The sequence below is a fragment of the Nymphalis io genome, chromosome 10, assembly GCF_905147045.1.
Source record: "Nymphalis io chromosome 10, ilAglIoxx1.1, whole genome shotgun sequence".
Lineage (NCBI taxonomy): Eukaryota > Metazoa > Arthropoda > Insecta > Lepidoptera > Nymphalidae > Nymphalis > Nymphalis io.
The window spans coordinates 1,005,909-1,020,647 of NC_065897.1; the positions used below are offsets into that span (position 1 = coordinate 1,005,909).

Consider the following 14,739-nt stretch of genomic DNA (forward strand, 5'->3'; position numbering starts at 1 on the left):
TATATAAATGTATATAAATAGGCAATGACAACAACAGTTCAGTACCCTTTTCTCCTCCAATTTTCTACCGATTTTCTTTTTGAAGTGAAAACTTCTTTAGGCGCGTTGCGCTAGTTTATCGTAGGAGATAGACTCGTGGCTATATATAATAAAATGAAAATATTATAATAAAATCGTATAAAATACAAATAATTTAAATATTGTGAAAATTAATGATGATAATAATAATTGAAATTTATGTAAATATAAAGAGTATATACAAATAATATAGGTGTATTTTGATGAATAAAAAGCTATATAATGAAAAGGAATAGAATTATTACTTGGAGTGTCAATAGATGTGGAAATTGAACTAATATATAATCCTATTATATATAATATATAAAAACTATTGATGAGTATCAGTGTAGTCAATAAAAATAGTGATAAATGGAGATAAAATAGGAATAGAAATGTACGAAAAATGCAATTTCTTACTTGTGTTTCTCATATTTTCAATAAAAATTATGGTTAAATTTCGAACACTACTATAATTGTATATATGTATATTCTACTTTGTTGAAAATATCGTTTTACTAATCAATGAGAAGACAAAAAATTAGCTAAAGCCTAGCTAGGTAACTGGTAATTTTATAGGCATTCGCGATACCTTTGCTGAAATCTAACCATTTTTTAAATGAAACGTGGGGAGAAATTAAAAACCTATTAGATTTGGTAGTAAGATTAGGCGTGAATCTTAACCGATGCGTACTTAAATCCGGGGAAGTACCGCTGAGTTTTCTTTGTTATTTGTGATTCCACGATAAACGATGCACCATGTGTTTTCACTTTTTAGCTCCAAAAATGTTTAGATTTGTCCGGCTAATCCTGAGAAATAAGGAAGAAAACTTTGGTCTAGCACTGGGACATTAATAAGTTTTTACTTTAGACTCTGTCAATTTGGTTATTCACTTTTTGACATCTGTATTAGAACGTAATAGTTACACTTTATAGTTTACGTAAGCTTGATACGCAAATACTATAAAAATACTCAAGAATTAACCTTGAATATTGTTATGTATTTTGTATGTAATATGTTACCGTTGATATCGTTTGAAACATTTCTTTTTGTACGGAACGTCAAAATTAAAGATATTTTTAGTTTACTTCAACTACGAAACACTTCGACATAATAAGAAACAACAAATATTTAATCGTTGAGATAAATCCAAAACGTTATTTATATCCGTATATAATATTTTTATTTCTTTTTACTTAAAAATAAGTATAATTTTCTATTAAAGTGTTAGTTTCCTTTTTATGGGATCAATTTTTCATTCTCAAGTCACAAAAGGATCCTCCTACATTAGTTGCTCTCATCTAATACTGTCATTTATTTCAGCTTGGTGAAATGTTCTGTTATATATAATAACGATAAATTTCAACACTATCATGCCATAAAAAAAAACGAACACATATGTTTTGGGTTAATCTAGATTAATAAGAATTTCGTTATATTTGCGTCAATTTAATAAAGAGGCAATAACAGGTTAACTGTAGCGACTATTTTCTATTTCAGACAGACATTACATTTTTCTTCACAATCCTCGCTCTATGCCATTCAGTGCAGGTGTCGACTGAAGATATGAAAAAATTAAGTACAAGGATCTCTGGTAACGATAATTTACAAATAATGAATATATTCCGAAGGAAGAAACAGAGCAAAATGAATAATAAAAGTGTTCTTGAGGACGCGACATGGAAGACGATCATGAATGAGATTGGTAGTAAAATGGACTATCAGGCCAGCAGCCCGGACGAGAAGGCTCTCGTCGAAGTAGCGGATAGAGTTGGTGTTACTTTCTTAGGAGAAGAAGGGAATACATTAATGCTTAGGATTGGAGAAAACACTGAGTTATATGAAAGATTGCAAGTTATAGAATTTACGTCGGAGAGAAAAAGAATGTCGGTCATTGTAAGAGATAAGAATGGAAAGGTTAGAATTTATTATTTTTGTTGAAAGTTTTAATATTATTTAAATATTATTATATTTCACCCATTAAAAAAATCATTTGTTTTCAAAAACAATTATTATATTAATAAATTAAATACTAAACATCTTTCTTATGTACTTTATCTTTAGATAAAATGTTTATTGACTGATAAAATTTATTTATAAAAAATGGTTTATATTGCGCTAAGCTCTCCAAAATATACGATTATAATATATATATATATAAAATATTATAACAATAATAATCTGAATAATATATATTCTTGTAGCGTTGTACTTGTACTATTTATTTGAGTTCAACACAGTTTTTTACCCACCCACCCATCTCTATCTTTAGTCATAACCTTATCTTATGTTTTAGATATGGTTGTTTTGTAAAGGTGCTGAGACTTCTGTATTTCCGATTTGCAAAGACACTACATTAATAGAAGAGATTGACAAAGACATAAATATTTTCGCAAACAAAGGTCTAAGGACGTTAGCAATTGCTTATAGAGAAATACCAGAGGAGGAATATGAAAGGGTATCCGAATGTAAGTACGACATAATTACAGACAAAAACTTAATTTAGTAAATTATCAATTATTGGTGGTTGGACTTTGTGCCCGTCTGTGTAGATACTTCTTAGCCATTGCTTATTCTATCGCCAAACGGCAATACTCTATACCGCCGTCATCGGTTTCAAGGATAAGCCACTTTCCGCTGTGAACAGTATTTCAGTTCTCATGGCTGCAACGCATTACGCGAAAGCTTAAGGCTTCGATTTTGTTTGTAATAGTGCCAATATCTGTAGGTAGTTCGGACCACTTACTATGTGCTATTTGAGGACTCTTTGGTTTACAATATATAATTATAAATATGAAATTTGATGTTTTAAATCTATTTTAGTAACTATTACTTTAATATACTTGTATTTAATTTTAGTAATTTTGATAAACAACGGAGACAAAACGAATTATTTTCAATTAATTATGAAGGAGCAAGAGTTTTTTGATTAATTTTGTTATCATAATATTCAGCGATTAAGCGAATAGATGGCAAAAGCGCGGAAGAGCTCCAGCAGGTGACGCAGCAGTATCGTGTGTTGGAGCATCAGCTGACTCTGGTGGGTGCGACGGCGGTGGAGGACTGTCTACAGGACGGCGTTGCGGACGCGCTGGCCGCGCTCCGCCGCGCTGGCATACGCACCTGGGTGCTCACCGGAGACAAGGTCGGCTCTATGATGTATCATAATGTAATACTGACCAAATTCTGTGCATACTGTCTATTCTCTTAGGAGCTTATATGTACTCTGTATATCTTAAAGGTCAGTTCAAATACATCTTACTAAATAACTTCAGAATTTGAGCCCTAGACCCGGGCTTTACCTAGTCACCCACAAAACTAGAGGCAATAACTAAAAACAAATATAAATTTATGTTCTTAGACTATGTTGCTGTATATACTAATATTATAAAGAGGTAAAATTAGCTTTTTTGTATGTTTGTTTGTTTAATTCAAAGACTACTAAACCGATTTATTACATACACATTATATTATCAGCCAGTAACATAGGCTACATTTTATTTTAAAAAAAATTAGAGGACCCTACGAAAATTGCAATAATATATCCTAAGTAAGGTATAATTTTTTTCCCTTAACAGTAATTATTTAGCGTCCGCCGCGAAAACTGTTGATGATACTCATTGACCTACAAGAAAGTTTGCGAGGCTATTATCTAACAATTCTAGTTGAATTACAATAACTGGTTTTTCTTCAAATTAGTCAATAAAAACACGGGTAGAATCGAAAAATTGTAACATTTGTATCATGATAATAATCCTTATGCAATTAAAAAGCTTCATAAAAAAATTTGATTATATATATATGTATATATATATAAATACCTCTTTAAATTAATCGGACCTTTCGTTTTTCTAACTCCTGTTACATTAACTGCAAAAAGTAAGAAAAATGCCGCGGTGTGAGCGAACCACGGATGTCGAGAACGATACTACGCTTTAGTCTATTATTTACGTTTTATTACTTGTAAACTAGAAACAGTAATAGTACGCTTATAGTTGTAATTTTTTTTATAATTTACAATTTTAAAACGCTATATAAAAAATTAAGCGGCCCCAGTGCTCTTTCGAGCTTTGAACATTTAAGTATATTTACTTCAATTACCTAAGTTAATGTCTTGGGTGTTCAAAATCAAAATTCTCGCGCAAGGTAAAATATTATGGTGGTAACCAACGGCGCGGTGGCGAAGTAGCTGGCGCAAAAAAATCTTATGTTCCATTCGCATGTACACATGTTTATCTTACCGCCAAACATCAATATTTAGTATTGTTGTGTTCGGTTTTGAAGGGTGAATGAGCCAGTACAGGCACAAATGTTGAGGAACTACAGGCCCCAGGGGCAATTAATTAGGAGGTGGTGACCCATACCTATTAGTTACCTGTTTCAAGGGGTCTATCTCATAATGTGGGACGAATGTACGATAAGTCACCACTCACACATAGAAGCCATATAAAGAACCTAAGAATACAATAATAAATAAACTTTTATATTATGCCCTTATTTACTTTACTGTATGGGCGAATATATGGTTTATTAATTAGGAAATGCACAGCTAGTATGTCATATATTTATATACATATATTTTATTTGGCTTGTAAGGATTGATTATAATTACTTACGTTGCCAATGTATATGATCGGTTGTGACCACTTATCATCAGGTGGCCTATATGCCCATTCCTACAGCTATTTTATAAAAAATATCTTCTAATTGCAGGTAGAAACAGCAATCAACGTTGCCCAATCTTGTGCACACATTTCCGAAAATGACAGACGTATGTTTCTCGTCAACATAGAAAATGAAGAAGCTTTGGAAGCAAATCTAAGTATCTGTCAGCGAACATTACAAGAACCAAGTTACAGAGATCTAACGCTAATCGTCGATGGGATAAGCATGAGTTGTATCCTGGACAAACCGGCCGCGAGTAGCTTTGTTGATATATCTTTGAAATGTGACGCCGTGCTGTGTTGTCGGCTGTCACCAATACAAAAAGCGAAAGTGAGTTGAAGTTACCCAATATCACACAGCTTATAAACTTCTAATAAATCATCTTCTAATAAAATCATTATTATAATTTACGAGACAGTTCTTGATTCTTAGATAAGATTTTTTTAAATTAATTATTATTAATTTTGATTTTGATTTTTATTTAGATAGTTAAACTAATAAAACAGAGTCCAGAAAGACCTATAACAGCCGCGATAGGTGATGGGGCAAATGATATATCTATGATACAAGAGGCGCATGTCGGCTTTGGAATATTTGGTAAAGAAGGTCATCAAGCTGCAAGGTAAATTAAAAGCTATTTTTTTTTAAATAAAAATTTTGCAAACATTATTTTAACAGTGAACGAATGCGTTAATGCGTCGGTGGATATACATGTGGCAGAATTCCAGTGTAATTAAAGACATGCCGGTTTCCTCAAGATGCTTTCCTTGTCGCCGAGCAGCGAGCATAAGACGAATAATAAGCACTTCATGGTGCTTTCCGGGGCTTGAACCTACGATAACGCCTTCTAACCACTTAGCCATCTCGGCTTGGAATTAACAATCACAATTACATACATTTCAGATCAGCGGACTTTGCTTTTACAAAATTCGCGATGATTAAGAAAATGTTATTGGTAATGGGGCACTGGTATTATCAGCGTCTTGCTACACTTATACATTTCTTCTTTTACAAGAATCTAGTCCTTGGGAATATTATGGTGAGTTAATTTTTTTATCTAGAAAGATAAAAAATAGCAGTACTTGTGTTGTGTTCGGTTTTTTTTTTTTTTTTATAGAATAGGAAGGCGGACGAGCATATGGGCCACCTGATGGTAAGTGGTCACCAACGCTCTTAGACATTAGCATTGTAAGAAATGTCAACCATCGCTTACATATCCAATGCGCCACCAACCTTGGGAACTAAGATTTTATGTCCCTTGTGCCTGTAATTACACTGGTTCACTCACCCTTCAAACCGGAACACAACAATACCAAGTATTGCTGTTTTGCGGTAGAATATCTGATGAGTGGGTGGTACCTACCCAGACGAGCTTGCACAAAGCCCTACCACCAGTAAAAGTAAGTAGTAAGGCACTCACCCTTGAAACCGAACACAACAACAGCCAGTGTGAACTACACAGGGACGTAACGCGTAAGTTCCTAAGATTGGGGCAATGCGCGATGTAAGGGATGATATTTCTTCCAAAGCCAATGTCTATGGCGGTGGTGACCACTTACCATCAGGTGGTCCATTTGTCCACCTGCTTTTCTATAAACAAAAATAAAGATAACAATAATTTAAAGAAAAAATGTCTATTGTAATCAATGAAATGGTAGCTTCATACAGTAAGTTTATTGCGTAATGTTTGAAAAACATTCAGTGTATATACAAAGACATGACGTAGTTTTTTGGCATCATAGAAAGGAGAGGTTTTAAAATTTCGTTCTACATTACGTTTGATAGGACTTACAATATATAATTAATTATAAAAAAAACTAAAATAAAAAACACCAGTAGTTTTACGTAATATCATTAATTTAAGACGAAAATAACTCCATTTGTTTAAATACACCATAAACGTATATTATAACCTTACCCTTTTTTTTCTTATTTCAGTTAATTTTTCAATTCAATTCAGCTTTTTCAACGCAGTCGATATTTGACTCGATGTATCTCACATTCTACAACTTCATATTTACGTCAGTTCCTTGCCTGATACTCTCTGTCACTGACCAGAGATGGCCAGCGGATCTTCTTATGAAGTAAGTTTAAAATTTAATAAGATGTAACAATAATTCCGAACTAATTTTTAAATTAAATTAGTTTAATTTTTAAGTAAATGCGCCAATATTAGAATTATTTGTAGTAATTATTATATCAATGGCAAAACTTTCAAAAGAGACACTAATAATTAATATGTGTGTGCGTGCGTGAGTATGTGGGCCCGAGTGTATTATACTTATAACTCGTATTAAAACAACTTATTTTTATTATTGTTTTAAGGAATCCAACATTGTATAGAGAAATAAGAAGAAATAAACTGCTAACATGGTCCCAATTGGGTGCGTGGTTTCTGTCCGCGCTCTACCATTCTCTAGTCATCTATTACTTCTCGAAGGCGCTGTTCGATACGTCCCTAATAAGCTTGGACGGAAAAACTGTCGACCTATGGTGAGTATACCAACTAGCACCATCTGTCTAAAATGAATACTGTTGATAAGGTTCTTAGTTGGAGGGCTTCGTGCAAGTCTGTTTGGGTAGGTACCATCTACTCATCACATATTCTACCATCAAACATGGCTGCTAACTATATTTAATCCAAAAGTTACCTAAACAATTGTCTCTTAAATCTATTTCCATAAACAATACTCTATTTATATACTATTACATATTTTCTATACTATATTTTACATTAAAAAGCGTGTCTATAAAATATTTTTATACCTAAATTTGTACAATAACTGTATTAATTATTAAACAAAAAAGTCACTAAGGAATTTCATTAATCATCAATTGGTTACAATTAAAAGCCGTCTACTGTCCGGCAGGTCGTTCGGCGCCTGCCTGTTCCACTTGGTGATGGTGGTCGTGACGATGCGGCTTAGCCTGCAGGCGCGCTACCACACGCTCGTGTACGCGGCCTCGGCGCTGCTCTCCGTGCTCATCTATATCGCCTTCAACGCCGTATACTCTCTACTTCATAATGTGTAAGTCTTTCGACATAAATATATCTTGTATTGTTTTGCTAATTTATTTCGCGTGTACTATAGATGGATCCGTTTCACTTATGTTAAAACATATTTATGTTAACAGAAGATTACGACAACTCACGTTTTCCTCTAAACTTTTGACATTTAGAAGCAAACAGCAAATTTAACTTTTTATTTAACGATTAGATTCCAATCTCTTACTATATACGTATATTGGGTCGGTTGGCGTGGTTGGTAGATAATTGTTTTTCACGCCGAAGGTTGTGGGTTCGATTCCCATCCAGGACAGACATATGTGTGCATGAACATGTCTGTTTGTCCTGAGTCTGGGTGTAATTATCTATATAAGCAGGTATTTACAAATGAAAAGTAGTATATGTAGTATATCAGTTGTCTTGTTTCCATAGTACAAGCTCTGCTTAATTTGGGATCAGATGGCCGTATGTGAATGATGTCCCAGAATATTATTATTATATTATATTTTTGCCATAAAATCATTAACTCTGCTTTTTTGCAGGCAAGTCGATGGCGATGTTCTAGGCACTTACATTCGACTTTTGTCTTCGCCTTCCTTCGCTTTCTTAAATGTCCTCGTCATAATCAGCACACTCACTCCGGACTTCTGCATTCGACTTATTGCAGATAAATGGGGCAGACGAAATATGAAAACCGAAAATATGAATCAATCTATATTTTCAACTAGACTTTAAGATGTCACTCTAAAATAATGACAATAGAAATAATTACATAAATACAAGTAAACTAATAGCAATAAAAAATAGCATTTAAAATGAAATGCAACACATTAACGCATAGTTCTAAAAAAATCATAGCAGTGTTATTAAATTATAAATATGATATTAATAGGTTTTTTTTATATTATTTACTTTAAAATAATAAAAGGACCAAAATAGAATTAGGTATAGCATTTACATTTATACAAAATTTCTCTATCTAGTCATATGACAATTGTGTGATAGCTTAGCGTATTTATAGCAAATGTATATTATTGTGTCGTTTTATGTGAACAATGTATTTAAATATATAATTTATTTTACTATAAAAAATATATAAATTAATATAATGTTTTAAAAAAAGGGCCTGGTTTTTGTCGTTATTGATTGGCAGTATATATAATTTTATTTATATTATGTTTTCATAAACGAGGGTGGACGGCGGACGATAATTCCAACCTGCTAATCTACCCTCATAATCATATGACAATTTGAATTAGACCGTTGTTAAACAGTATTTAACTATATCATAAGCTAATTTATTTTTAATCTCTAATAGAGAAAAGAGAGAAACCTTAGATTATTAGTATTGCAGCTTATGTAGTTTGTAAGTTGACGCCTAGAGATGAAATTATAGCAAGAAATTACAAAAAAACAACATTGTAAAATGTTCGAAAACAAAAAAAACAATTCATAGTAAAAATAATTCATAATATAAGTAAGGAAAAGATTACCGGTAAAAAAACTATGTACAAGTTACTGATTTATAATATTATATGGAACAATCGTTATTATTTATATAAGTGATACCTAGTGATACCAATTAGTGAGAAATTAATATAAAAATAAATTAACATATGCCTACAGATCCACGATTATATAATACTAATATTATATAGATATTGTATTACTACAATTTTTAAATAATCAGGGAGATTGGCTGTCACTTAGAGAAAGGGGATTTGATAGTCGCTCTGGGTCTTACTTGGGACAAAAAGATTGTCCATTGCCGTACACCGTGGAAATGCGGCCTGCATTATGGACAGCTTTGTGTCGGATGGGGATCACAAAAAAAAAGGTCATTAATGAAATTTACATAGGTATCTATTGTTTGATTAGTGAGTAATTATCATTTTTCTTTAATTTCTGTTGTCATGTATGACATGTGTGTATGTTAGATAGATAGATCACTGTAACCATTGTAATTATTTTGTTAACTGTATTGTTAAAAGATTATTGAATCTGCTATATGTAAATCTAAATAAAATTAATTATAAAAATAAATTAAAAGTTATTAAAAACATAACACAAACGAGCCTTGTAGCTATTTATTTCCTCGCTGAAATCTTCTTGCATGGCAATAAAAGTATTTTTTTAAATTAAGACAATTTTTTTCCGTATTAACCTAATAACTATCTACACTAAATTTGAATAAATCAGTGCATAAGAGAATCTAAACATAAATAAAATCATATGATCTACAATAATTATAAAGCTACCCTGAAATACAAATGTCATAACTTGTACGTAATTTTACAATAATTACTATCATACGGCTATTGAATTAAATCCACAGACCAAATACCCTTACAATTCCGGCATACTTATTAATAAAGAACCGTAACGGGACATAAAATATCGTAATTATTGGCGAAAATAATTTATCATTAAAAAAACAAATAAATAAAAATATGTGGTAAATAATAAATATGGGGTAAAATCAATAAAAACAGAGATTTTCATTAATAAAATAAACATATTCTTCATACTATTGTAATAATTTATAGGAACGAAGTATACGAGCCAAAGACGTCGCACACATAAGCGAGTAGAGAAAGGCGGCGGAGTAAGTAACATGATAGTATAATTAATTTCTTTTTTATATTCTTGTTGGCCCAAATGCGTCTCTACAGCGTTACCGGGTGGGATTATTAATGCTATTTGCTGTAACAGCCACAGAACGCTAGTATCGTAAGGGACATTTGTTTTGTTACAAAATTTACTTCGCAGGTTGAATAATAATAACAAAAAGCTAAGTAAAGCTGATTCTAAAATTCCTCATATTAATCCGACAGTTAGGCTTTAAATGGAGTGACCATTTAACCATTCTTACGTAAAATCATAAACGTTATACAATTTAGTTAAAGGTTTTAAACATAATAAAAATTAAGCTTATAAAAGTATCCGACTAATCGCCTTAACAGCATTTATGACAGAAGACATTGACAAATGACAAGTAACAATGGCTAAAAGGAAAGCGTCTCGCGCCAGTTTATTGCGGCATTATTTCAGTTTAGAAAATTTCGTTTCCGTTTCGTCTTAATTCATAAACGATATAACTTTTTTTCAAGTGATGCTTAATATCTCATAAACATGAATTTAGAGTTACTCGGTAAATAAACATTTCATATTTCTTATTACGTTTCTAATATGTTATTGGTTCCCTTAGCTTTGTTTTTAAAATATATTATCTCATTTCAGAATCATTTGGTCAAAACTATCCAGAGGTTTGTACATTTATATAAATAAGCAAATATAAATTTGTTGCTTGAAGTCAACTTTGTAAATATTTATCAATAGTTAGCATTTTTTCCAAAAACTTTTAGGAATTTGACGGTACATTAGATTCAATATCCTTAGCTGCTACATGCTCATTTAATCGGCGTGGCACATTACTGGCAGTGGGATGTAATGATGGCAGAATATTTATTTGGGATTTTCTCACCCGAGGAATTGCAAAATCTCTATCAGCACATGTCTATCCTGTTTGTAGTTTGAGTTGGTCCAGAAACTGTAAAAAAGTTAGTACCTCCATTATTTTCATGTGTATTTTTTAAAAAATAATTTAAATTTTTTAAATAGACTAATTGATGTGTTTCATTTTTTTTTTAATATGTCAAAGCTATTATGTGTATTAAATGTTGAGTTGAGAATAGTATATTATTGAAATAATATAAAAAAAATTGTATTAGAATTTATTCAAATAACTTATTAAGTTACATAAAACTTTATATCATTTCAGTTATTATCAGCTTCAACAGATCACAATGTTTGTATCTGGGATGTATTATCTGGAGAGTGTGAACAGCGTTACAGGTTTCCTACACCAATACTTAGAGTTCAATTTGATCCAAGAAATGATAAACGGTTTTTGGTGTGCCCTATGAGACATGCAGCGTTACTAGTTGACACAGATGGAGAGCACAAGATATTACCCATAGACGAAGATGTAAGTTAATATTATAAATGACCGCAATTTTTCTGTTAGAAAATTATTAGTAATAGCCTGGAATTAGTATTAGCCTGGAAGATAGAAGTTTGCACATACACTTTCATGCCTTATGCCTTGCAGGAACTACAACTTACAAAGACAAATCAGAAGTAAATCAGAATCAGATATTATTTATTGCATAAACTATATAAATAGATTTTTATTGTTATTTGTCAATTTAGTTCTAATATTGCTACTTAATTAATTGTGAGCTTTATTATCCTGAAACTAGATTTGAACCCAGGATCTTTGAATCTGCAGCCTTTTAATCTAATTACTAAACAACCAAAGCAGTTTGAAGCAGCACTGCATTGTGAAGAATACCCACAGCTCTTAGATGAGAACCGCTCGTCTATTGATTAAAATACTAATATCGATTCAAACATTATTTTCAGGGTGACATTAATGTGATAGCTTCATTTGATAGACGAGGTGACCATGTGTACACTGGAAATGCTAAAGGAAAGATTTTAATTCTAGACTCGCAATCATTAACAGTCAAAGCTAGTTTCAAAATCACTGTTGGTACATCAAGCACTACTGGCATAAAGAGTATAGAATTTGCTAGACGAGGCGAGTAAGTAATTACATTTAATGAAATATATTAAACTATTATTTTTATGTTCTTATAAATGTCACTGAAATTGGTTTTCCTTATTTTACTGTACTCTTATTAAGTGTTGTTACGTATAAGGAAAAGAGGTCTTTGTCGAGCGACAAGTATTGATCTGCAACAAAGGTTCTATTATAAATTAATTATTGTGTATTATATACATTGTTTCAGTTGTTTTCTAGTGAATACGTCTGATAGAGTAATAAGAGTATATGACACGAAAACCGTATTAAAATCCGGTATAAATGGAGAACCAGAGCCCATACAAAAGTTACAGGATCTAGTAAATAAGTAAGTCAATTGATCTCATCTCTATTAATTATATATGTTTATTAAATTTTTTGCTCCTAGAACTAGTTAGTATATTATATGAGAGATGTATAATGTATCTTAATTTCTGTTTTTAATTCATCTCGTACTTTTCTGTGAAGGAAAACATAGTAAGGAAACCTGCATGTGTTTAATTTCATCGAAATTCTGTCATTTGTGTATTCCACCAACCCGCATTGGAGCAGCGTGGTGGAATAAGCTCCAAACGTTCTCCTCAAAAAGGGAGAGGAGGCCTTAGCCCAGCAGTGGGACATTTACAGGCTGTTACTTACTTACTATGAGAGATGTTAGGAATATTTAGTAATGAAATGAAAACAACAGAACGACGTGGAAGAAATGTTGTTTCTCTGGCGACGGCGAGTATATCTGTGCGGGGTCGGCACGGCAACACGCGCTCTACGTGTGGGAGAAGTCCATCGGAAACCTCGTCAAGATCCTGCACGGCACCAAGGGCGAGCTGCTGCTGGACGTCGTGTGGCATCCAATCAGACCCATCATAGCCAGCATCAGCGCAGGTACGTACTTCACCACTTATTTCATGGTAAACAGACTACAAAGAATATTTTATTAGTAAAAATATGTTTTATTTACAGTTTTTAGAATAATTTAGAAGGAATATTGTGGATCATGATAATGAAATTACCCTGTGTTATTATTATTTCATAAAAAATGATCATAATACTTGTTTGGGGTGTTTTGTCCTAAATAAAATAATCTATTCCCATTTCAGTAAATCCTGACAGCATTATAATATGCCAATAATCTGTAGTTCTTGTATCATTAGCTTTCTACTTCCTGAATTTCAATCTTCTGTGCAACATGTTTGTGTCGCATACCCAAATATACATGAAGCCTCCATTGTGTCACATTAATAAGAAATGACGAAAATGTATTGCAATATCTCTAGCTAAAGCAGTTGAAGGCTGTCTATTTTAATACAATGTGCAGATTTATGTTTAAGTATATTATAATTTAAAGCTACCTCGTCTCATTGGAAGTATATGTCCAGGGGTAGTATCGATCTGGGCACAGAACCAAGTGGAGAACTGGTCAGCCTTCGCTCCCGACTTCAAGGAGCTGGACGAGAACGTGGAGTACGAGGAACGGGAAAGCGAGTTCGACGTAGAGGACGAAGACCGCTCCATCGACCAGGCTGGCGAGAGCCGCCACGACGAGGAGCTCGAGGTGCGATTATGGTCTTGGTTTCCATATGCCTTAGAATACCAAAGTCTATGAGCGTAGGTGACCAATTACCTTTAGCTCATTGCTCACCATCTATATAAAAAGTAGTCATCATCAACCATAGATAGTAGGTTATTATGAATCCGCTGAATGCCTGTCTAAACTTGTCTTGAATTGTATAATTTTAAAAATGTTGTTAAGGTGGATGTGACCACATGCGAGCCCGTCGCAGCCTTCTGCAGCTCAGACGAGGAGGGGGAGGACGAGAATATGTTGTCCTTCTTGCCCATAGCGCCGGAGATTGAAGACCCAGAGGTGAGTACAACCTCCCACCCTTGAGTGTGTACACAGTACAAGTTTATAACTTTCCACTAACAATATTTGTTAATAAATTTATTAACGTTTTGTATTAACTGCCCTTTAAAACAACCAGGACGGCTGGGCCGCTACACAAGAAACTGTGACGCCGAGTGAAACTCCGGAAAAATTGGAACCGGCTGCGAAACGACCGAAAAGCAAAACATACGATATATCATTAAAAATTGCACCACCTGGTTCGTAATCAAAACTTTATACGAAATATAACTAGGAAAGACTAATATTCAGATCTACTTATACTACTATAGCAATACTTTTTCAAGTGATGTTTACTAAAGACTTGCATATCCACCTGTTCGATTTGTATTTCTGTAAAAATTATTAAGTATTTTTCTTTACAGAACAACCTTTATCGTTTGGCGGGAAAAACAAACAAACAGCAGGAAGTAAAAAAGTTCCAGGCAGACCTCGTAAATAAATAATTTAAGAAAATTAAACTTTTTTTTACTTACAATTGGCCAGTACGTTAGGAGTAT

The 14,739-nt window shown here is 32.9% G+C and overlaps 2 protein-coding genes across 2 annotated transcripts in view; both read left to right on the forward strand.

Moving 5' to 3' along the window:
- LOC126771234 (phospholipid-transporting ATPase IF-like) overlaps positions 1-8,676 on the forward strand; it is a 28,297-nt gene extending 19,621 nt beyond the window's left edge. Inside the window, exons 8-17 of the mRNA XM_050491008.1 lie at positions 1,559-1,975; positions 2,355-2,526; positions 3,013-3,203; positions 4,772-5,053; positions 5,209-5,345; positions 5,627-5,762; positions 6,662-6,807; positions 7,049-7,216; positions 7,594-7,752; positions 8,273-8,676. Coding sequence (XP_050346965.1) covers positions 1,559-1,975; positions 2,355-2,526; positions 3,013-3,203; positions 4,772-5,053; positions 5,209-5,345; positions 5,627-5,762; positions 6,662-6,807; positions 7,049-7,216; positions 7,594-7,752; positions 8,273-8,465 — 2,001 coding nt within the window. The 3' untranslated portion in view covers positions 8,466-8,676. The remainder of the gene's footprint in view (positions 1-1,558; positions 1,976-2,354; positions 2,527-3,012; positions 3,204-4,771; positions 5,054-5,208; positions 5,346-5,626; positions 5,763-6,661; positions 6,808-7,048; positions 7,217-7,593; positions 7,753-8,272) is intronic.
- Positions 8,677-10,734: 2,058 nt separating this feature from the next.
- Positions 10,735-14,728, forward strand: LOC126771302 (retinoblastoma-binding protein 5 homolog). Its single transcript, XM_050491116.1, has 11 exons — positions 10,735-10,881; positions 10,971-10,996; positions 11,096-11,290; positions 11,512-11,718; positions 12,156-12,337; positions 12,545-12,664; positions 13,025-13,218; positions 13,713-13,888; positions 14,087-14,200; positions 14,319-14,439; positions 14,605-14,728. The coding sequence occupies exons 1-11, from the start codon at positions 10,863-10,865 to the stop codon at positions 14,679-14,681; spliced, it is 1,431 nt and encodes a 476-aa protein (XP_050347073.1). The 5' UTR covers positions 10,735-10,862; the 3' UTR covers positions 14,682-14,728.
- The last annotated feature ends 11 nt before the right edge of the window (positions 14,729-14,739 follow it).

Bases quoted from the DNA above. Each gene is read 5' to 3' on its own strand.
- LOC126771302 (XM_050491116.1), top strand. The intron at 11,291-11,511 runs GTTAGTACCTCC...ATATCATTTCAG, and splicing joins GGTCCAGAAACTGTAAAAAA to TTATTATCAGCTTCAACAGA. The intron at 14,440-14,604 runs GTTCGTAATCAA...TTTTCTTTACAG, and splicing joins ATTAAAAATTGCACCACCTG to AACAACCTTTATCGTTTGGC.